This window comes from Carettochelys insculpta, chromosome 22 (genome assembly GCF_033958435.1).
Source record: "Carettochelys insculpta isolate YL-2023 chromosome 22, ASM3395843v1, whole genome shotgun sequence".
In the NCBI taxonomy this organism is placed as follows: domain Eukaryota; kingdom Metazoa; phylum Chordata; order Testudines; family Carettochelyidae; genus Carettochelys; species Carettochelys insculpta.
Window position 1 is genome coordinate 4,689,283 of NC_134158.1, and position 22,475 is coordinate 4,711,757.

General features: G+C 55.0%; 1 protein-coding gene and 1 pseudogene across 1 annotated transcript; one reads left to right on the forward strand and one right to left on the reverse strand.

Moving 5' to 3' along the window:
• Positions 1 to 9,484: 9,484 nt before the first annotated feature.
• Positions 9,485 to 9,661, reverse strand: LOC142025355 (U2 spliceosomal RNA; annotated as a pseudogene).
• Positions 9,662 to 13,025: 3,364 nt separating this feature from the next.
• On the forward strand, positions 13,026 to 21,032 carry LOC142024789 (uncharacterized). Its single transcript, XM_075017009.1, has 3 exons — positions 13,026 to 13,106; positions 14,019 to 14,218; positions 19,005 to 21,032. Exons 2-3 carry the CDS (start codon positions 14,032 to 14,034, stop codon positions 20,666 to 20,668), a joined length of 1,851 nt encoding a protein of 616 aa, XP_074873110.1. The 5' UTR covers positions 13,026 to 13,106; positions 14,019 to 14,031; the 3' UTR covers positions 20,669 to 21,032.
• The last annotated feature ends 1,443 nt before the right edge of the window (positions 21,033 to 22,475 follow it).

Here is a 22,475-nt window from a genome sequence, read left to right on the forward strand (position 1 = left end):
TGTACTGATCTGTGTCCTTAGATCTCATTGGGGTCTCCCAGCCAGAGCTCCTGCCACAGGGGTCAAAGTCCCCTTCCCCTGTAACTGCTGGGGAGCTGGTAACGCTGTGATTGTCGCACCCCTGGGGCTGGGCAGGGGGAGTTCTAACATCACCGGATAAAGCAGGACATATAATGGCCATGTCTACACGGGCAGCTTCTGTCAACAAAAGTCACTGTTGACAGAGAAATCTCGGCAGAGTATCTGTGGGCAGATTGCTGCTTCGCACAACTTGCTCTATGAACCAGACAGCCAGACTGCGCTGCCCTGGGGTGACAGAACAAGGCAATGGCAGCCCTGCAAACAGAGCGCTGCACGGCCCTCTGCCGACAAAACACTGTTGACAGTGATGTTATACCTGAACTGGGAGAGGTATGAAGCTGATGGCAGAACAGCTGCCTTCTGTCGACACACTGGCGAGGGAGCGCTTTAGCTGCATGGATGCGCTGGAGTTTTATCAACAGAAGCTGCCCGAGTCGAATGGCCGTAGTGTGTTGCTTTGAAACTCCGTTTTCAGGGCAGCCAGTGTCAGTTCAGACGCCTGGTGTGTAACCTCTCAGGTTAGCGACACTGCGAGAGTCAAAGGGGCTGGTGGGGAAATGGAGGGAAAAGGGAAGGAGAAAGTAAAACCAACTAACCAGAGTGTCCTGGAGAAAGGGTGAAAATCAATGGAAAACAGTGCCAGGAAAACCCCCTGCAGAGGAGAAGCGGCCAGAGGCAGGGAGAGGGGAAGGGATGAATCCAGGGGGAAGACTGGAGAACAGAAAGGGGATGTTCTGTGACAGAGATCACAGGGAGTGGGAGAGAGACAGGTATTTATGGTAAATAAAGAACATATTCCTTTCTCTTTTCCCGGCATCACTTGTTGGGGGCAGAGTGGTGGGTTTGGTTCCCTGCTCAGCTGGATCCCCCCCAACGTCAATAGGGAACAGACGGACATGTCCCTGTGCTGAGGGCTGGGTTTGATTGTGGTTTGTTGATACCCAGCCTGTGCCCTGTCTCTTGTGCTCTCTGCAGCTGTGGAAATGTGTGTTCCCCAGCTGGGCTCTGTGCGAGGGGGCTGCACATGTGGGGCGGTCTCTCCCCTGTGATTTCTGAGGTGCTGAATTTGTGAAAGGGAGGCTGAAGGTGTGTGAAATATGTTGCTCACATTCCTTCTGCACATCAGGAATCACAGTGTTGTCCAAGGAGGTGTTTGTGGGGTGGGACCTGCTCCCAGAGACAGTCTCTGGGGGTGTCTACACCAGGATGCAGGTTTCTGCCCCTCCTTGTGCAGTCTGTGTGTAAACAAGGCAAGTGGTGCTTTCACCTCAGTGTCAGTGGCTGGAAAGTTCTGGGGGCGGGAAGGTGCTGGGGCGGGTTAGCTGTCACTGAGGTGAAACCATTACTCGCCTGAGCCCCACTAGGCTGGTACAATGAGATTGCAGCCTCATATTCACAACTGCATTGGAAAAACGAACAAACCTTTCTTCTTGGCTGGACATGAGCCTAGACCCAAAATGGGGAGGAAGGAGCAACCCCACCCTCAGCCAGGACTGCGACTCTTCTTCTGTGAGCTTCTAATTTCAATGATTGGGTGGGATTCATGGAGGGGCAGAGATGTTGCAATGCAGAGCATCACCTGGTCAAATATGTAGGTGCCTGGATAATCACAAGAACACCACGACCCTGAAGCGTAATAGCTCACACATTTATTAATCAGGGTACATTTGTTGGATTTCTAGCTTGCAAGAGGAGTTGGCCTGTTTTCCCTAGTTACCCCATTTTAGGCTGTTTTGGTCTATTTTATCAGTAATGCAAATGGCCTGCAGAGCTCACACTCTGTGTCCATGTTAGGTAGGTGTTACTATTGTAGGCAGACACTTACGAATATGGATTTAAATAAGTGTATAAATAGCCTGTTAGGTGAGTATAAAAATATCTGTAGCTGATGTTCCAGCTTTGCTATTGTAACCGCACACTGAGGTAAATTGGTGGCCCTTATCTTGTGAAGCCTCAGCAGGTGCCCAACATTATCATGGCCCAGGTACATCCGTTCTCTTGTTTACCGAAAAGTAGTGGCAAAGGTCACCAGGTGGCATCTCCCTGGTGCTCATTCTTAGAATTTGCCCCTGCAGCTGCGACGTAGCCCTTTGTGCAGGAGTCTGCAACCGAAATAGCAACAAGAGCCATTGTTTTCAAATTCAGCTCCAAAAGCCAAACTTCAAAAGCCGCAACGCACGTGAATACAAGACAGTCTTTAACAGATACGTACAAATAGTAAATAACATCCAACGGTACTTTGTGTAACCCCTGTTTTAAGAACAGCACAACGCAATGATTTTTACCGGTTAGAACATTGTTACCCCATTACCTGTGTTTGCAGCAGAGTAGCCCTGAGAAACTCCAGCTCAGATCTGGGCTCCACACAACACACGCTGAGGGACATCCCGGCCCTGAGGAGTTTGGTTAAAATGGAGAAGGCAAAGGGTAAGAAGGGAAACTGAGGCACAAAGCAAGGCAGTGAGTTACTGAGGGTCACCCAGCATGTCAGTGGCTGAGGTCACCATAGGAGCCAAATACGCCTTGTCCTGTCAAGGCCCTACCCTCTAGATCATGCTGCCTGCTAAGCAGCAGCACCACTGCCCCCATGAAAGAGTGTGTCCGCTGGGGGGAAGTGCTGTGATAAAGGCCCCATGTCCGGCAGGGAGAGGAGGTCCCACTGGGATGCAGAACTCCTGGGCAGCTCCGCGAGGGGTTAGACATCGATGCTGCGGCCGGCACTAGAGGAGGTCACGGAGATGAACGCTGTGTGGACGCTAATGCTTTGTGGCCCCCCCACAACAGGGCTCCAGACAGCGCAGGTCCCTGCCAGGTACCACTGGGATCAGCCTGGAGCGTAGCAAAGCTAACCCCAGGCGGGAGCTGCCCTGTGCAAGGCTGAGCTGTGCTCGTGTGTACGTGGGCAGGGACAGGCCAAAGTGATTCCCTTAGTCCCACCAGGCAGCCTTTGGACAGCGCCGGGGCGCACTGCTTCCGGGTCCGTCACCTGGGCCTGCGACAGTGGGTACATTGCCATTGAAAGAGCCCCTCATTTCAGCCAACCCCAGCTGCTCTCATCCAGACAGCCCGTCCAGTCAGGAACAAGAAGTCCTGGGGCCCCTTAGAGACTCACAGAGGCTTTGGAGCATGAGTGTTCGTGGAGGCATCTGGGGAAGTGGGTCTTTGCCCACGAAAGCTCAGGCTCCAAAATCTCTGTGAGTCTCTAAGGGGCCCCAGGACTTCTTGTTCTCGAAGACACAGACTAACACGGCTGCCTCTCTGGTACTTGTCCAATCACGGTGGCCACTGACCTGTCCCCAACGCTCAGGACATCCCCACTGTGCATCCCTGGGCCTGCTCCCACCAGAGCCAAATCTCCCAGGGGGACCTGCCTTCAAGGGACACTTAAAACGTTGCTGCTGCTGGGTCCTGCTGGTGAGGGGGAGACAGCCCCACGCAGCCCTACGGCCTCGCTCAGCCCAGCGGGGGACACATTCCCAGTCCGGCAGGGCTGGGGAGTGCTGCTGGGGGCGGCGTGTGGGAGACGGGGTCTCAGAGGGGCTGTGGGGAGATCTGGGCAGTGAGGGGTGGGGCGGTCGGGGGCACACTGGGCAGTATGTGGGGGTGTTAGAGGGAAGGCTCAGGAGTTTGATGTGGATGCGGGTGAGTGTGTTAAACACCCTTCTCCTGGGCAAGCAAAACCGTTCCTCCAATTGAGTGTGTCCCCTGTGGCTGACCCCGAATGGCCCCTCCCTCTGCCCGATCCCCTAACGAGGGACAGTACCAGGGAGGTCGCCGTGTGAGTCTGTATTCCAGCAACACAAGCCTGCCATCAGGGAGCGCTTTAAAGACTGAAAAACTGATGTGTTAGGTGATGAGCTTCCCTGGGACGGACCCACTTCTGCAGGTCTCTGTCTCACACGTACCTGTGTCCAGCTCTGTCTCTGCATCCCACAGTGAGGAGCGGTGAGTGGGATTCACACCAGAATTCGGTGTCTGAGGGGTTAATTTACGCTGTGGGGGAGGGGAAGAGAATCAGTAACCAACAGTCAATGGAATAAAACACCCGGTGCTGGGACCGGGGACGTCGCAGTGGGCAGGAAGCCCAGCCCCAGCCCAGCGCCCTGCACACCCCACACGCTCAGCCCCCGGCCGGAGAGCTCTGCCCTCGGGGAGCGCCGGGTGGCGTCCGTCAGGGCGGCGGGTGCTCAGGACCTGCGGCCGTTGGCCTGCGGGGAGCCCTCGGGGGGCGCTGAGGAGTCCCTGGGCGGTGGGAGCTGAGGGAGGCAGCGGGGGCAGGGGTGCGGATGGGGCGTGAGGGGACAGACGGGCGGGTGGGAGGACGATCTCCTCCTTCCCCTCCCTTGGCAGGCAGCAGCCGGCCGGCGCTGGGCAGCGTGACGCCCGCGCTGGCTCTGCCCTGGGCCAGACGGCGCTGCTGCTGCGGGGGTGGGGGCAGTGCCGGGCAGCCCCCCTGGGATGTCCGTCCATCCGTCCATCCGTCCGTCCGTCCGTCCCCGGCTCTGACAGACGCCTGGGGGGGGACCTGCCCCTGGCGCCCTGGGGGGCAAACAGCTGTGAGGGGATGGAACGCTGAGGGAAAAGGGCGGGAAAAACCGGTTAGTTCCGGCTCCAGCCGCCAGCGCCCGACCCCTCCCCTTCCCCCCCCCCCCGCACAGCTGCGCCCAGGGGGGTCCCGGTCAGGTGCTCCGACTCCATTGGGAGTGCGACAACCCAGTGACCACAACCACAGATGAGGCCACGGACACGTGTTCAACACAACCCCCCAGCGGGTGTGTCCGCAGCGCACGGGGAGCCCAGTAACAGAGAGGAAGCCCCGCTCGTCTCTACACTGTCAGAACAAAAAGCCGCCAAGTCGCACTTCACCTTCTCTGAGGGACCTGAGGGTTGGGATTTGTGCCTCGAGTCCTTTCACCTTCTCGTCTAAAATGGCTCCCAGCTCACCCCTGGGCCAGAGAAAATCCTCTCTCTCATTCGGGAGGAAGACAAACACGGCACATGCCACGCAGGTCACAACACCAGAGCTCTCCCCAGCCGCGTCACTCCCCATTGCTCCCTTGACAGAGATCCCTTATTTGTTTCTAGTGCCGCCTTGGAGGGCACAAGAGAAACCCCGTACGAGAAAGGTGAGAACAGGTGTGTGGCTCCTCCCAAAGGCGAGCTGCCTGGGAGCTGCTCCTGTTCGCTGCTCCTCACAGGAGTCGCTGGGGCTGCCTTCTTTCGGGGCTGCGAGCTGGCTAGGCCCGGCTGAGTTGTGAATGAAAAGCCCCGGGCAGCGCGGAACAGCCCACGTCCTGTGTCCCTCTCCCCGTGGCCAGCCCGGCCCCTCCGCGCACCCCAGCGGCAGACGGCCGTGGAGAGGCAGCTGGTGGCGTGGGAGTTCCTGGCTGAACAAGAGCGCCGCCTGCTGGCACGGCTGGGAGAGCGGGCCCCGGAGATCGGGCCGAGGGGGGAGGAAAATGCCAACCAGCTGGGGGAGAAGATTTCCCGGGCTGGCGCCCTCAACACACAGCTGGAGGGGACGTGTCAGCAGCCGGCGCTGGAGCTGCTGCAGGGCAGAGGGCGCTGGATGTGCCCAGGGCCCTATTAAGGAGGGGACTGAGGTGCCTGAAGCTCCAGGCCCAGAACAATTCACACAGAATTTTTTGAGAGACGTTTTGAAGCACATGCTCCAAAATCTCTGTTAGTCTCTAAGGGGCCACCAAGTCCTGGTGCCTTTGGCCTGGTGCACCTATGACACAGCCCTCACAGTCTTCAAAAAGCTTTTCCCGGAGGCAGTGCTCGAGGACAGCACAAACAGCATCGCGTACAATCGAACGCAGACCTTTTTTACACTGACGACGTGGGACTGGCTCAGCCACTTCCATACCAAGCCTCTTCCTAAATTCCTCACCGCCGTCGTCCTTGGCGTTATCGTCAGTGGTTTGTATCGGTGCTGAGCAAAACCAAGGTGGGCCCATTTCATCTTCGTTCTCTGACACAACGTCGTCCTGGGGCTCTGGGGCCTCAAGGAAGGCCCCGTCGAGCTCTGGAGAGATTCCCAGAAAGAAAATAATGCAAGATCCTGGGGTCGTTTTAGGTTTTCACAAAATCCCATCACACACACCCCCACCTCGCTCATTCGTTTCTTCCCTCGTTGGCTTCTTTTCCGTTCTCCTTGTCCGACTCCTGCGAGCTGCGGCCGCCTTCCTCCGGAGGGGTGGACAGAGAGAGGCCGTCTACCTTGTCGGGCCGCCTCGAGAGCGGTTGGGTTTCGGGGTCGGGTTCCGGTGTCTCCGTCAACAAGGGTTGGGCCAAAGGGCTCCCCTCGGACCTGCCGCGGATGCGGCGCTTTCTCCACGTGCGGCGGAGACCCGTCGGCACATGAACAACGTCCGAACTCCTGGCAGGGCTGGTGAAAGTGTCCCTCTTCCCGCTCAGCCTTTGCACAGTTCTGAAACACGCGCTCTTGGAGCCAGATGGCCTCTTTGTGGGGGTAGCGCTGCGCTCCGATTGGTAGAGGGTGGCGGGGCGAGTCCTTCGAGGGGTCGCATGACACCCTTTCCTTCCAGTCACGTGTCTCACTTGACTCGGCTGTACTACTACCCCCCAAAGGGCACGTTTTCCGGTGACAAGGGGCGGGCCTAAAAAGATTGGGGTGGAACTTCTGGTTGTAGAAGGGAGGGTCGAAAGGGTTAAGGGGGTGGGAGGTCTGGTGAAAGAGGTGGGCGGAGCTAAAAGGGCTGGGGCGTGACTGAAGGGAAAAGGGGGTGTGGCCAAAGTTTGATTCTGGTCGGCCACAGCCCCCGGAAGTGACACGAAAGGGCAGGACTTCCAATGACAGGTGGGTGGAGCTGAAATGGCTGGGGCGGAACTTCTGGTGAAAAGGGCGTGGCTAAAGGGAAAGAGGGCGTGGCTAAAGTTGGATTGACGGCAGACCCCTTATACTACTCAGGGCTTTGCAGCAGGGCACCTGGCTCACACCAGACTGGGGGGGTGCCGGGGGTTGGATGCATTGTGGGCGGGGGTCTGGATCAGGCAAGGCTGGAAGGCGGTGGAGGGGCTCTGGGTCAGATCACGCTGGGGCGGGGGGCGGGGGGCGGGAAATGTCTGGGTCACACCAGGGGCTGGGAGGGGCTGGTCAGCCCGCGCGGCTGCTTCAGTGGCTTCAGCTCCCTGCCGGCAGTGACCACCTGCGGCCGCCAGGGGGCGCGCTAAAGCCTCCCGCGGCCGCCGGCTCCCCCGAGCCGAGGTTCGAGCCCGGCGCCCTCCGCCGCCGCCGCCCGGCCGCTGCTCCGGGAGTAACGGGGCTCCCCGGCCAGCCCCTCCCGGGGCGCTGAGCTCACGGGGAGTTGGCCGCTGTGCGGGGAGCTCGGCGCTGGGCTGTGCCGGGGCCGGGCCTTCTGGCGGGGGCGAGGATCTGGGGCTGCTCCCGGGGGTGGGGGACACGTGGCGCCGCTTAGCCCCGCTGGGGGTGAACGCTGCTCTCGGAGGTCACCTGGGGCGACGTCCCCTGCAAGCCGGGCGCTGCGGGACCCAACTGGCCCGAGCCTGCCGCGGTCAGGGGAAAGGCGCCCCAGCCTGGCAGGGACCTGCTGCAGCTGGGGAACCCCCCGGCCCAGGGGAGCCCCCGCCAGCCCCAGTCCTACTGAGGGCAGGGGAGGGATGTCGATCTCCCGGCCCATTCCCACGTGGTGCCTCCCCCTGCCTCAGCCTGGGGGCTGTGTTGGGGGGAGAGCTGGGGTGGGGTCCTCTCTGCTGTAGCCCGGGGCCAGCCGGCACCCCAAGCCCTTCAGACCTGGCTCCACCCCAGAGCCCGCACGCCCAGGCAGCACCCTCACCCCCAACCCTCTGCACCAGCCCTGAGCCCCCCTCCCACACGCCGAACCCCTTGGCCTCACCCCCCCCCCACGCTTTGTCAGACTACTGATATGGAGGTGACTTGTCACGTTTCACATGAGGGGTGCAGGGAACAAATTCATTCCACAAGTGCCTGGGAAAAGTTAGCAGAGGAAGCACCAACTGTGAGCCGATGCCCATGTGCCAGTTCAAGGTCTGGTGGGGCAAAGAGGGTGATGCCGCACGAGCAGGTGCGCTGAGCAGCCAGGGCAGGCTGGGCTCTTTGGTTTGTGTTTAGTTCGGGTACAGCAGCAAGAGGAAAATTACACTTAGAGAGGCTTTAACAGTTACTTTTATTTATACACAGATAGAAACAGTTTAACTAAGACAAACGATTAAAGTTCAACAATTTGTGAATTTTGTGTTAATAACTTTAGCAGCAGTTAACAGGGAAACCGCTGACAGCGATTTTACAACACAAGGGGCTGCCACGAGTAAAAGGGGGTTTGAAAGTGACCGCCCAATTTTATGAATGAAACCAAGATGGCCGCCGAGTGAGTGACAGGACGATGATTTTCTTGTGGTTACTAATGTTTACAGAAGGTCATTGCTGACCGCAGCTCGCCAATTAAGGTGAGGACCCCCTGGGGTTTGACAGACAAGATAATGATTTTCTACAGTTCTATGTGAAAGGTAATGGCCGATCCATCGCAGTTTTCCAATAGATCAAAGGGGTAAACGCGTTTTAAAGATAAGGTCAGGGCTTCCCCTGGTTTGATTGACAGGCTAATGGTTTTTAGCACTTTATAGCCAAAAACAGCTAGTACCCGCGGTTTTTAAAGGGGAAACAACACAATTTAATTTAAGAAAAGTTCTAGACAAACTCGCTAGCTTAGACCAATACAAGTAATGTGTACACAAGACAGGCACGTTGCAGGTGTGAGTTTCACTCCTGCCTCTTAGACCTGGTGGAACCAGAGTCTTTCCCTCAATTCCTATAGGAAAGAAGTGCAATACAGGTGTAATTCTTACCCCTGCCTCCTAGATCCGGTGTGACCAGAATCTTTCTCTCAGTCCCACGGGAAGACGTAGATACGAACCAGGCGTCCCCAGTCTCGGGAGTCAATACCGGACTTGGCCAGCAGGTGTAGGTGATTGGAGCTCAAAGGAGGTGGGCTGCCAAACCCCTCTTTATACCCCTTTGGTCACGTAGGCTTCTTCCTGGTTTCAAGTGGCCAATTGGGGAGGAATGTGTTTGAACCCCAGGTTTCCCAGGGAAGGTGCAAGGCTCAAAGGACCCCGGCTACTTCAAAATCTCCTTATCTGCCCCCTGCTCATAGGAATAAGGGAACTTTGAAGTAGCCAGGGTCTTTTAAAAAACAAGCTCTATCTGGAGTATCCATCTGTGTCAATTTCAAAGTGCCATAGCTACCTGCATGCTCATGACACACTCAATATGTACTTCAGCATTTCATTAGTAAACATCAAAATGACCAATTACATGGCCATTTTGAAGTTTTGGGGTATTGTAGATATAGCTTAAAAGTTAAAATCTATTTTTGTAACAATATTACTGCCCCCAAAAGGAGAATGCACCATTCCTGGAAATACTGCAATACCAGGCTGATGCTTGGAATGGATGGAGCAAGCTCCTAGTCCAACTCCCAGTTTCAGAAATACCTTTAATAGATAGTTCTCAGATACAGAACATGTCAGATATTAAACTGATAAGAACAGATTAAATGAATTTTATTGAGGGAATGTTTCAAATACAGCAAGGAGCATAACAAATTAACATACACAAGGATATATCATCTGAGAAACCAGAACAGATTATGGAGCGTAATATACAGTAAACAGTATCTTAGTACTTACACAAGAAACCCAACTAGTCTCAGATAGACAAAAAAAACCAGTTACAAATAACAGAGAAAATAAAAAATTGACCTTTTAACCAATCCCTACCCTGACAAGAAAAAGGGAAAAATACTTCACAAGTAACAGACAATATAAGATATTGGCCTTTCAATCAATCCCAGTCCCTAAAAAAAATCAAAAAGGGAGTATTTTACAGATAAACAATATCAGCTTATCAATTAATCCCTGACAAAAAAAGAGTCTTTGAACACAAAACTCCCTAACCCATTAAGTACCAGAAAAAATAAAATAAAACAAAACAAAAAACACAACAATAGAAAAAAAAAAAACCCACAAAACATTACACTCAATCTTTGGCCACAAAAAGCAAAGAAACAATATGTTGCTGTCACCATTTTACACAGCCCACCCATCTGGACACTTTTATATGTCACAATGACTAAGCCCAATGGCTCACACGCGAGCACTGAAACAAGATTTTCACAGATTGGCAAATTCACCTACTTTCTTCATCCTGCAGCTCCTTTCTAGCTGCTCAAAGCAAAACCTCTCCCACCTCATAATTCAGCTTTAAAACGAGAAACACCTAATTAAAACACCTCATCTGCATGCAGCCCGCCCCCTGGCTGCAGCGCACTGACACCGTAGAGCCATTAAAGAGCCAGGGGCCCATGGTTCGGCACGCAGTAAACTCAACACGTCTGCCATAGTCTTTCCTTCCTGTGCCAAGAAGGCGATCATCTTCTCCTCAACCCCCGCACGTGAGGCAGGGCCCCTGACAAAGGCCTTGGTGATCACAACCTTCAATGTGCCAATGGGAGTCTTTATCTCACTTGGGATCTACAAAGAGTCCACAGCCACTGGCAGTTCACACAACACCACAAAGGCTTTGTCCTCTACTTGAGGTCTAGGCCCCCGTATGTGACACCTTGTTAGAGAATCAATGGCTTTTGTTAGAAGGGCCTCAATTGGGCCATCTTCTGTACCCTCAGGTATCCCCAATTCTAATATACAGTTCTGAGGATCGGCACTCAACTCTTCACACCAGTCTTCTAGCACACGGCCAGCCATGGCATAAACTCTAACTTATCCTGCAATAACAGAACTGGGCTTCTTACCATGTTATATATATGTGCTTGTGAGGGGTACTACCCAGCAAAAGACATCCCGGATGAGCCCCCACTTATGGAACCCTTCTATTCATGCCAGGTGCCTGCCAGAAGGGCCGGGTTCAGCTCCTGGGGGGTTTCCTATAAAGGATACAACCAACCAGCTCAATGCACCCCCCAATGGCCTGGGATAATTTCACCCCACTTGCTGGGTGCCTGTAAGGAAGTTCTTCCCCCGCCCACAAGCACAGAGTTTAAGATAGAAACAGCTTATTTAATGACCATAACCCACCCCGAGGTTACAGTGACAGATGCCAGATATCTAAAACAAGATCCCACCCCCGTGTGCTATAGAACCAAGTCTCTTGCTGGGGCTCTTGGCCCTTTCCCCATACACAGTTACAGGATGTACCTCCCACGGTGCAGTCCTGGATGCAGAGCCCACAGCTGATTGCTTCTCCTATCAGCCGCCCGCTGCTCCTTCCAGCAGCCCCCCATCATGCACCACTCCTCCTGCCTTCTGTCTACCAGTCACCATTGTCATCCACTGCTGGTCTTACTGGTCACCTGCCAGTCATTGCTCTTTTGCCAATCACACGGCTGGAGATAGTGCTGAAGCAGAACCCTGTGTGATTTCAGCTGTGTAAATTCAGCTCCTATTTTGTAATTTTGGCTATCAATACCTTTGGGGGGGAGTTTTTTAGACACCCCATTATCCAATGCTATCTTTTAACAGATAAAGAAAACTTGTCTTGTCAAACTTATAACTATAACACCAAACCACAAACGGAACAGAAAAAAGCCCCTCAATAAACTAATTCAAGTAGCATCATTTTTTTTCTCTTCCCAACGCTTGAAACGAGGGAGCCCCGTGTAATCAATGTCTTACGCAGCCATGGCGACTGCCCTGTCCCCCACAGCAACCCAGAGACTTGGTGAGGTCCCACAGCTCCCACACTGAGTGTCAGCATAAATTGTGGTTTCACAACAAGGTGTTTACAAGGGAGCAGATCTCAGCGCTGACTCGCTCCCCACGAGGCTTTGCCTGGCAGGTGTCCCACACGCGCCCTTTGCATTCCCATGCAGATGAGCCCTGGCAGACACACCCCTCCCAGCCTGCAGCAGCGTTGCGTTCCTGCCGCCGCACTCCCCACACGTGTGACTCTTCCCAGCGCTGCAGGACGCGGGTGTGTGTCAGGGACGGACAGGGGCTGGGAACTGAAAAGGGGGTTTCACACACGGGGGTCTCCGCACTGGGACAGGTACAAATCGGGGCCGCTGCGAGGGTCGGGGCACAAGACGCCCCCAAGCGGTGCCCGGTGACAGCGCCCCCGGCTGCGGGCGGGCGGAGAGAAGAGCCGCTCCTGACACGGGCAATCCGGGCTGGGGGCGGGAGGGAGGGAGGGAGGGGCCCGGAGGGGAACTGACCCCAGCCCAGGAAATCTGCCCGCCTGGGGACCACGTGGGGCACAGAACAAACTCCCGCGGGGAAACCACAGACACGGGCCGGGACGAGCTGCTGGGGCCGGAGAGACGGGGCGAGGGGCGGGGCCAGCACAGACTCGCTCCCCTCTGGGGCTGTGGGGAGCACAGCGGGGGCTGCGCGCAGCGCTGGGGCGGGGCGGGGCGGGGTGAAGGGCGGGGATGACTCAGAGCAACAGCGATGCGCGGCGGGAGGCCAGTGCGGAGCCGGGCTCACAGCTCGAGCTGGGCAGCTCGGCCAATGGGAGCGGGGGTGGGGGCAGGGCTGACAGGCAGCTCGGCCAATGGGAGCGTGGAGGCGGGAAGGGGCGGGACACACAGGACGAGCCCTTGCCAGGTTCGATTCAGGGACCCCCCACCCCAGGCTGTTGCTCGCCCCTGACGCAGCCCGCGGTGGGGGGGGTGGATGTGGCTGGAGCTACGAGCGGCCACTGATCCGTCTCCCGCTGCGCAGGCGCAGAGCCAGGCCGGGGGCAGCCGCCTGCTGCGGACAGTTTTACCCGCGCAGCCTGTGAGAAGTCGAAACGACCCACATCTGCCCACTGCAGCCCGCCCCCGCCTCCCCCTTGCGTCACTTCCCTTCTCAGCCCGCACCTCCCCCTAACGTCACTTCCTCTGCCCCCTTCAGCTTCTCCTTCCCAACGTCACTTCCTAGGAGCCAGTTTCATGCGGCCGCTCCGCCGACGCAGGCGCTGCCGCCGCCTGGAGCCCGCTCCCCCGGCAGGGAGCCGCCGCCAGGTGAGGGGGGGCCCGGCCGCACCCGGAAGTGACTTCGCTCCCTCCCCCCGTTTGTGTCTCGGACGGTCCCCCTGGTCCCCGGCCGGGCCGCCCCGTTCTCCGGCCGCTGCGCTTCGTCCTGCCGCCCGCGCGGCGCCCCTCCCCCCCGGCAGCGGAGCCTGGTTCGCCTCGTGCTCGCAAAGAAGCGCCGCCCCAGCGCCCCGCACTCGCCCCCGCCCGGCTCCGGGGTGCCCGGGGAGGGGAGGGGGGCGGAGGCGGCCGGGGGGGCTGTGACTCGGGGCCGGTTTTCGCTCCTGGCTCCACTCGCCCCTCCAGGCGGAGTCTCTGGGCGGCGCCCGCGGGCTCTGCACCCCGCAGGGACCAGTGGGTGCTGGGGGCTCTGTGCTCGGTTCTCCCCCAGCTCCCTTGTTTTCGCCCCAGGGCCTCTGCACCCCCCTGGTTTTCTTCTCCCTTGTCCCCCTCAGTGATTTGGGGTCCTGAGTCCATTGCACCCCCCCCAGGGGATCCGAGAGCTCTGGGTGGGCTTGTGTCCCCCCTCTCCTGGTTCCCCAGTGGGGCCGGGCGCTCGTCGCACGGTGCCTGTGCTCCCCCGCGGTGCAGTTCAGTGATCCTCATTGTCCCTTCAGCTGCTCCCTTCCTCCGGGCTTGTCCTCTTGGTGTGTCACTAACCACGTGACGTTTCCGTGGGACACACTCCAGTGCGCAGCAGTGCTGGAGCTCAGGCCGTGTCCGGAGAGGAACGAGGATGGATTTGGGATCTGACTTGTGCGAGGTGGTTCTGTGAGACTCAAGCGTTTCCCCAAATGTGCGTGTGCAGCACGTGTGTCCCAGGGAGCGAGTGTGGGGAGCCAGGGGTGCGGAGCGGCTTCTAGCCCCGTCTGAAGTGTCTCCATTGCCCTTTTCCCCTACCAGGCACAGAGCCCCGATGTCTGGCTCCAGAGCAGCCCCAGACGTGCAGAGACAGACCGAGGACATGGCGGTGGCGGAGAAGGTGACCTTGGAGGAGGTGGCTGTGTGTTTCTCCCAGGAGGAATGGGGGCTGCTGGCCCCGGGGCAGAGAGCCCTCTACAGGGAGGTGATGCAGGAGAACTACCAGACCGTGCGCTGGCTGGGTGAGGAGTCCTGTCCCCGGGGGTGTCACAGGCTGGGTTGGGTTTGGTTCAGGGTCCCTCCCTGTCCCCAGTGTCAGGAGTGTGAGCCCCAGGAATCACTGGGTCCCCTGTGAGAGACTGTCCCCTCCACAGCCCCTCGCAGGGGAAGCAGGTTGAGGGACATGGCAGTGATGCTGCTCTTCCCACAGCCCAGGTCTCCATGTGCTTCCCAAACATCTGCCTTGTCTGGAGGTGTGAGTGGAGGGGTGCTGGCAGGAATGGTGGGTACCAGAGCTGTGGGGCTGGGTCCAGGTGCTCTTCATGCCTGCAGGGTACCCCTGGGGCCAGCATGCTGCACCCCTGCTGTCTCTTACCGTTCAGGGGGAGTTCTTGAATAATGAAACAAACTCCCAGACGGACGCACCAGCTCTCCCATGTACAGTAGATTGCTTTCTCAGGAGTCACTGGTGGGAACCAAACACAGGACAAACTAGTTATGAGTAACATGTGCCCCAGTTTGGATGCAATGTCACTCCCCGTAGGTCTCATAACACACCTCATCCAGCGTCCTCGGCCTTCATCGATATTGGGGGGTTTTGAAGAAGGTTGGGAGGTGCCCAGTTAGGTCATGTGACACCGAGTGGGGCCAAACCTGGGCAGTGAGGAGTAAAACTGTGAAGGCAAAAGCACAGCTAGAATCTCAGCAGGAGGTTGGGGGGGAGGCGGAGACCGGGGCTGTAACTAACACCCTCCAGCCGCACTTTTGCCAGTCGCCTTCCTGCACCAAGGGAAACAGCGCCTGGTGTGGCTGGAACGTGAGTCAGCAGCAAGCCCGTGATGCAGGAGGAAAGTGTTAAACCATGCAGAGAAGCTGCTGCTGGCAGAGTAGAACTGAGGCAGTTGAGTGGGAGCCCAGCTGCACCAAAAACCACATCCCCCAGAGAGCAGCACAGCCAAACACCGCCATGGCCGGCTGCAGGAGCAGCAGCTCTTGTGAGTTGCTGGTAGGGCCTACCCAGCCACAGGCAGGCAGGGGTCGCAGAGCAGGAGCCTGGGCAGGATCTGAAGCAGCCAGCCCGGGACTCGCCTCCCTGCTCAGACAACTTCCTCTGCCTCCTGCTGATTCAAGCAGCGCATCAGAGCCAAAGAGCCGGAGGAACCAGGCCCCAGCCAGGAGCTTTGTGGACAGAGCCCTTGTGGAGCCAGAGCTCTGCCAGAGCCTTTCTCTCCAAGTTCGAGTGACCTGCCATGTGGCAGCTGCAGTCTGAGCCCTGCCTGGGGCCTCGGTTTCGGCCCTGCCAGCCCTCACAGAGCTCACGTTTTGAGTCGAGCAAAAACACAGAGAAGTCCTGTGGCACCTTACAGATAAACTGATTTTCTGGAGCATCAGCTTTTGTGGGCAAAGGCCCAATTCACCACATGCACCACGTGGAAATTCCAGAGTCCAGTAAAAATATACAGGCACAAGAAAAGGAGGGAGTCCCACTCAAGAAGAAGGCTGGAGTAAATGAGAGCAATTCAGTCATGGAGGATGTGGCCCACTTCCAGCAGCTGATGTGGCGGTGTGAACAGCCGGAGCAGAGAAACTGCTTTTGAACTTGGCCAACTGGTCCTGGTCTTTGTTCAGTCCTAAATGGATGGTGTCACATTTGCAAGTGAACCGCAGCTCTGCAGTTGCTCTTTGAGGTTTGCTCTTGACATTTTTGCGTTGCAGGATGGCTACTTTTAAATCTGCTCCTGAGCATCCCGGGAGGTTTTGTATATTACCATTCCTGATATCTTATTTGCATCCATTTATTCTTTTACGTAGAGACTGTCCAGTTTAGATGTGCAGGCGAATAAGCCCCGCTAGTTCAAATAAAATGAAAATATAAGTGGAGATACACATCTCCTAGAACTGGAAGGGACCTCGAGAGGTTATCTAAGTCCAGTCCCCTGCCCTCTTGGCAGGACCAAGCACTGTCTGTGGCATCTATTTCCCCAATTGCTAAATAGCCTCGTCAAGGATTGAACTACAACCCCGGTTTAGCAGGTGTGGTGGTGTCATTGGTGGGTAGAGTTGGCGCTGAGGTTTGTCGAAAGGTTTGGTTTGTGTTTTACAGTGTTGTGGTCTATACTTGCTGGTGAGAATTTGTTTAAGGTTGGCAGGCTGGCCACAGGCAACAACAGGCCCCGCCTCCCAAAGGTCTTTGAGAGTGAGGGATGATTGTCCAGGATGGGTTGTAGGTCATGGATGGTGCATTGGAGAGGCTTTAGTTGGGGGCTGTAGCTGATGGCCAGTCGTGTTCTGTTGCTTTCTTTGCTGGGCCTGTCTTGTAGCAGGTGGCTTCTGGGAACACGTCTGGCTCTTTCAATCTGTTTCTTCACTTCCTAAAGTGGGTATTGTAGTTTCAGGAGAGCTTGGTAAAGGTCTTGAAGGTGTTTGTCTCTGTCTGAGGGATTGGAGCAAACATGGTTGTACCTTTAGGGCTTGGCTGTAAACAGTAGATCGTGTGGTGTGCCCTGGATGGAAGCAGGAGGCATGGAGGTCGCATAGCGGTGCTGGGGTTTCTGGTACAGGGTTGTGTTTATCTGACCATCACTTATGTGCACAGTAGTGTCCAGGAAGTGGATCTCTTGTGTGGACCATTCCAGGCTGAGGTTGATGGTGGTGTGGAAACTGTCGAAATCACTGAGAACTCTTCAAGAGCCTCTTTCTCATGGGTCCAGATGATGATGGTGATGATGTCATCAGTGTAACTCAAGTAGAGGAGGGGCGCCAGGGGTTGAGAGCGGAGGAAATTGTTCCAGGTCAGCCATAAACATGTTGGCGCAGTGTGGGGCCAGGCGGGTGCCCATTGCAGTCCCACTAATTTGAAGGTATAAATTGTCCTCAAATCTGAAGTACTTGTGGGTGAGGACAAAGTCACAAAGCTCCACCACCACTTGTGCTGTGGCATCATCACGGATACTGTTCCCAACAGCTTGAAGTCCATCTTCACGTGGGTTTTTTTGTTTAAGGGATCTCGGCATCCATGGTGGCCAGGATGGTGGTTTCAGGAAGATCACCAGTGCACAGCAGTTTCCTGAGGAAGTCAGTGGTGTTTCAAAGATAGCTCGGAGTGCTGGTAACATAAGGTCTGAGTCGAGAGTCCCCATGGCTGGACAAGGCTGCAATGAGAGTGCCAATGCCTGAGCTGATGGTGCCTCCAGAATGTCTGGATTTTATGGATCTTGGGGCTCTAGGGGTGTGTCTGTGCAGATCTGTTCCTGCGCTTTTGTCAGGAGTGTCTTGAGCAGACGGTGCAGTTTCTGTGTGTGCTGCTCAGGGGGATCAGAGGACAGTAGCCTGTAGAAGGTGGTATTGGAGAGCTGCCTGGGAGTCTCCTTTTCATGGTCTGACCTATTCATGATGACAACAGCAGCTCCTTTGTCAGCCTCTTGGATGACAGCGCCAGAGCTGTTTCTGAGGCTGTGGGTGACATTGCATTCCGCACGGCTGAGGTCCTGGGACAAGCGATGTCGCTTTGCCACAATTTCTGCCTGCGCACAGAAGCGGAAGCGCTCTAGGTATAGATCCAGTCTGTCGTTTTGATTGCCAGGAAGGATTCCATGCAGAATTCTTCTTCTTGTACTCGAGGTGTGATGGTGCCTGTCGGGCTGTTCAGAGTCTTGTTGAAAGTATTCCTGGCAAAACTGGGGCAGGGTTCCAGATCCCCACAGAACTGTGTCATGTTGTGGGGCTGGTGGGGCGCAAAGAGAATCCCTGAGATAGCACAGACTCCTCTGCCAGGCTGTGTGTGTGGTTGGATAGATTGACAATGTTGCTGGGTGAGTTACGGGTACCACTACTGTGGCCCCATGCAGCAAGTAGGAGGTTAGAGAGTTTACAGTCCTGTAGAGAAGAGCAGTGGGCATTGTAACTCTCCTGTCTCCTTTCAGTAAAGTCCAGCCACCTGGGCGTTTGTGTGGAAGGTTTTTTTTTTAGGAGAGTCTCCAGACTTGAGAGCTCCTTGTGATGTTTCCCTGTTTGCTGCACAGGAAGCTGAACAGGTGGTTCCTCAGGTCTGTGGGAGTGTGTGACCAATCTCTCGACACAGTCCCTGCAGTGTGTCGGTTGCAGTGAGTGTTTCACCTTCAGTCCGTTGGGTGGGACGTCCATCCATTTGCACTTGGCGAGGAAGATGGTGTCTGTATCTGTGCAGGTTTTCTCATGGTTTTGATGGATTCCCGCTCCACGTGGCTAAATTCGGGGCCTGCCTGGTGCCAGGCATTGGGCATAGCTGTGTTAGTTTTATCCACAAAAACAAACCCAAATCGAGTGTCTTGTTTGAGTTGAGTGGTCCTGTCCTGCCCTGGGATGTGGGGGATGGAGCAGGTCAAGAAGGGAGGCTGAGTTGAACCCTTGTGAGTGCAGCAGGATTTCCCAAAGCTGATGTGATCTCCTGGGTGGAGCGAGGGGTGGCGCTGTGGGTCCCAGATCTCCAGGGCGCTGAGAAAGGGGAGATCATCAGCGCCCCACACACAGGTGAGCAGTGAGCTAAAGTGACTCAGAAACCGATTTCTGTGTTCTCCGAGATGTCACTTGGGCCTTTTCATCCAGACTGTCTGACCCTTCAGCCTGTCATCAGCTCCAGCCAGAGGGTGGGAGCAGGGCTGGGGTCCCTCCTCTGGGGAAGGGTTGTGAAGACGGAGGAGGAGCTCAGTTCACGTTATTTCAATCTTTCCATCAGCTGTTGGCTGCGTTCCCCCTTTTCTGTTCCCTTTCTGAGTTTTTCTTTCAGCTCAGTGCATAGAGTGACACTCTCTGGTTCTCTCTGTGTCCCAGTAGGTGAGGTGATGCTGCTCAAGAATGATGAGGAGAATCTTCAGCTGGAAGAACCAGAGCAAGTGGCCTCCTGTGGGATGTTCCTGGGAAGCTCTGAAGGTCGTGTTTCTCAGAGTCCTGAGCACAGAGAGACCTGTGAGAGTCAGCGTAGCCCAGAAAAGCAGCAGGGAAACCATGCAGGGGAGGGGCAGGATAACTCCAGCCATGGAAGCAGAGGTGTGAGAAACACTAAAGAGAGCGAACAACAGAAAAGCTGTGGGAAAAGCTTCAGTCTTAACAGTCATTGTACCATCCACACAGGAGAGAAGCCCAATATCTGCCCTGACTGTGGGAGAAGCTTCCAGCTGCACTCAGGTCTTATTAATCATCAGAGAACCCACACTGGAGAGAAACCCTTTCACTGCTCTGACTGTGGGAAAAGCTTCTCATGGTCCTCAAGTCTTAAAAGTCATTGCATCACCCACACAGGAGAGAGACCTTATAACTGCTCTGACTGTGGGAAAAGGTTCAGACACAGGTCACACCTTGTTAATCATAGGAGAATTCACACAGGAGAGAAACCCTTCAACTGCTCTGAGTGTGGGAAAAGCTTTCGTCGGAGGCCAAGCCTTGTTGCTCATCAGAGAATCCACACAGGAGAGAGACCCTTCAGCTGCTCTGACTGTGGGAAAAGCTTTTGTTGGCGCTCAGCTCTTATTGCTCATCAGAGGACCCACACTGGAGAGAAACCCTTCCACTGCTCTGACTGTGGGAAAAGCTTTCGGCAACACTCAAACCTTCTCACTCATCAGATGATTCACAGACGAGAGAAACCCTATCACTGCACTGCCTGTGGGAAAAGCTTCAGCAGGAGTGCAAACCTGGTCAGACATCAGAGTATCCACAGAGAGGAGAAACCCTTCAACTGCTCTGAGTGTGGGAGATGCTTCAGTGATGTTTCTGGCCTTGATCAACATGTGAGAATCCACACCCGGGGAAAACCCTTTCTCTGCTCTGATTGCGGGAAAAGTTTCAGTCAACACTCATATCTTGTTCAGCATCAGAAAACCCACACGGGGGACAAACCCTTCTGCTGCTCTGACTGTTGCAAAAGCTTCTTATGGCACTCAAGCCTTAAAAGTCACTGCAGAATCCACACAGAGGAGAGACCTTATAACTGCCCTGACTGTGGCAAAAGGTTCAGAAATAGGTCAAACCTTGTTAATCATAGGAGAAGCCACACAGGAGAGAAACCCTTCATCTGCTCTGAGTGTGGGGAAAGCTTTGGTGAGAAGTCAAACCTTGCTGCTCATCACAGAATCCACACAGGAGAGAAACCCTTCAACTGCTCTGTTTGTGGGAAAAGCTTTCGTCGGCGCTCAGATCTTATATATCATCAGAGAACCCACACTGGAGAGAAACCCTTCCACTGCTCTGACTGTGGGAGAAACTTCTCATGCTCCTCAAGTCTAAAAAGTCATTGCAGAATCCACACAGGAGAGAGACCTTATAGCTGCTGTGACTGTGGGAAAAGGTTCACACAGAGGTCAAACCTTGTTAAACATAGGAGAACCCACACAGGACAGAAATCCTTCACCTGCTCCAACTGTGGAAAAAGCTTTTGTCAGCTCTCAAATCTTATTCGTCATCAGAGAACCCACACTGGAGAGAAACCTTTCAGCTGATCTGACTGTGGGAAAAGCTTTTGTCAGCTCTCAAATCTTATAGATCAGAGAACCCAGAGCAGAGAGGAACCTTTCAGCTGTTCTGTGTGTGGGACAAGTTTCGGGAACACTCGCGCCTTGTCAATCATCAGAGAGCTCACAGAAGAGAGAAACCCAATGACTGCACTCACATGGGTAACCTTCAGTGGCTGCTTGGACATTATTGATCATCAGAGAATTCACACAGGAGAGAAATCCGGTAACTCTCTTTGTCACTATTTTTGAAGCTGGGCCACTGGGCAAAAAAAGTCAGTGAGAACCCCAAGAACTACCACAATGCTTCTCATTCCTCAAGGGTGTGGTGTTATGGAGCCATTCAAGGAACTAAAATAAAGTCTACTCCTTCCTACATTAACCCATGCTCCTTTATAAAAGAACTGGACACGCTGGAGTTTGTTCAGAACCTCAACTTGATGAATTTTTGTTGTCTTTTTTTTTAATTAAATAAATAGAAAATGCTTCACTTGAGTTGTTGCTCCAGGTGTGTCTGGAGAGGAGGGGTCAGTGCATGGGGACTCTGGAGAGAGACCATTGTCCTAGCCCACTGTCACCGCAGCAGCTTTGGGCCCAAATGAGATCCATCTCTACTTGGCTGCTGCAGCTCCAGCAGGTACACCCAGGGGACCGGTGTATGTCCCCCACCTGGGGCAGTGCCAGGGTCATCGGTCCGCTGTACTGCCCAACCAGAGAGGAATGCAGCAAATGTGCACTTTCTCCTCACTCCCTGGTGGAGGGGAACAGCCAACCATGTCCCTGTACAAACTTAGAGGGGAGGGAGCTGCAGCTGTCCCCAAGGGCATCTGGAGGTGGGATGCTCACGGCTGGGACAGTCCTCGGTGGGGCTGAGGGTGCATCCCCAGCCAACCCCTTTCTTGTGTGGTGGTTGTCTGTTTTCTGTGTGGTCATAGAATCATAGAACAATAGAGCTGGAAGAGACCTAAAAAGACATCAAGTCCAGCCCCCTGTCCAAGGCAGGACCAAACCCATCAGATCAGCCCAGCCAGGGCTCTGTTGAGCCGAGACTCAAACACCTCCAGGGATGGAGACTCCACTACTTCCCTGCGTAGACGATTCCAATGCTTCAGCACCCTCCTAGTGAAAAAGTTTTTCCTAATGTTCAACCTGGACCTTCCCAACCGCAACTTAAGACCATTGATCCGTGTTCTGCCATCAGTGACCAAGGGGAACAGCCTTTCTCCAGCCTCTTTGCAACCTCCCTTCAGTAAGTTGAAGGCTGTTATCAAGTCTCCCCTCAGTCTTCTCTTCTGCAGACTAAACAGACCCAACTGCCTCAACCTTTCTTCATAGCTCATATGCTCCAGCCCCCGAATTATTTTGGTCAACCTTTGCTGGACCCTCTCCAGTGTGTCCATGTTCTTCTTTTATTTTGGGGCCCAGAACAGGACACAGTACTCCAGATGTGGCCTCACCAAAGCCAAATAAAGAGGAATAATCACTTCTCTGGATCTACTGGCAAGGCTCGTCTTGATGCCATTCGCCTTCTTGGCTACAGCAGCACAGTGTTGACTCGTCCAGCTTCTCATCCACAACAACTCCCAGGTCCTTCTCTGCAGAGCTACTACTAAGCCAGTCTGACCCCAGCCTGTAACAATGCTTGGGATTCTTCCGGCCCAAGTGCAGGACTCTGACTTGTCCTTATTGAACCTCATCAGATTTCTTGTGGCCCAGTCTTCCAGTTTATCTAAGTCACTGTGGACCCTGTCCCTACCCTCCAGCCTATCTACCTCTCCCCCTCGCTTAGTGTCAT

Coding starts and splice junctions, on each gene's coding strand:
- LOC142024789 (XM_075017009.1), top strand. CDS start 14,032: ATGTCTGGCTCCAGAGCAGCCCCAGACGTGCAGAGACAGACCGAGGAC. Junction 14,219..19,004: donor CCAGACCGTGCGCTGGCTGG/GTGAGGAGTCCT, acceptor TCTGTGTCCCAG/TAGGTGAGGTGATGCTGCTC.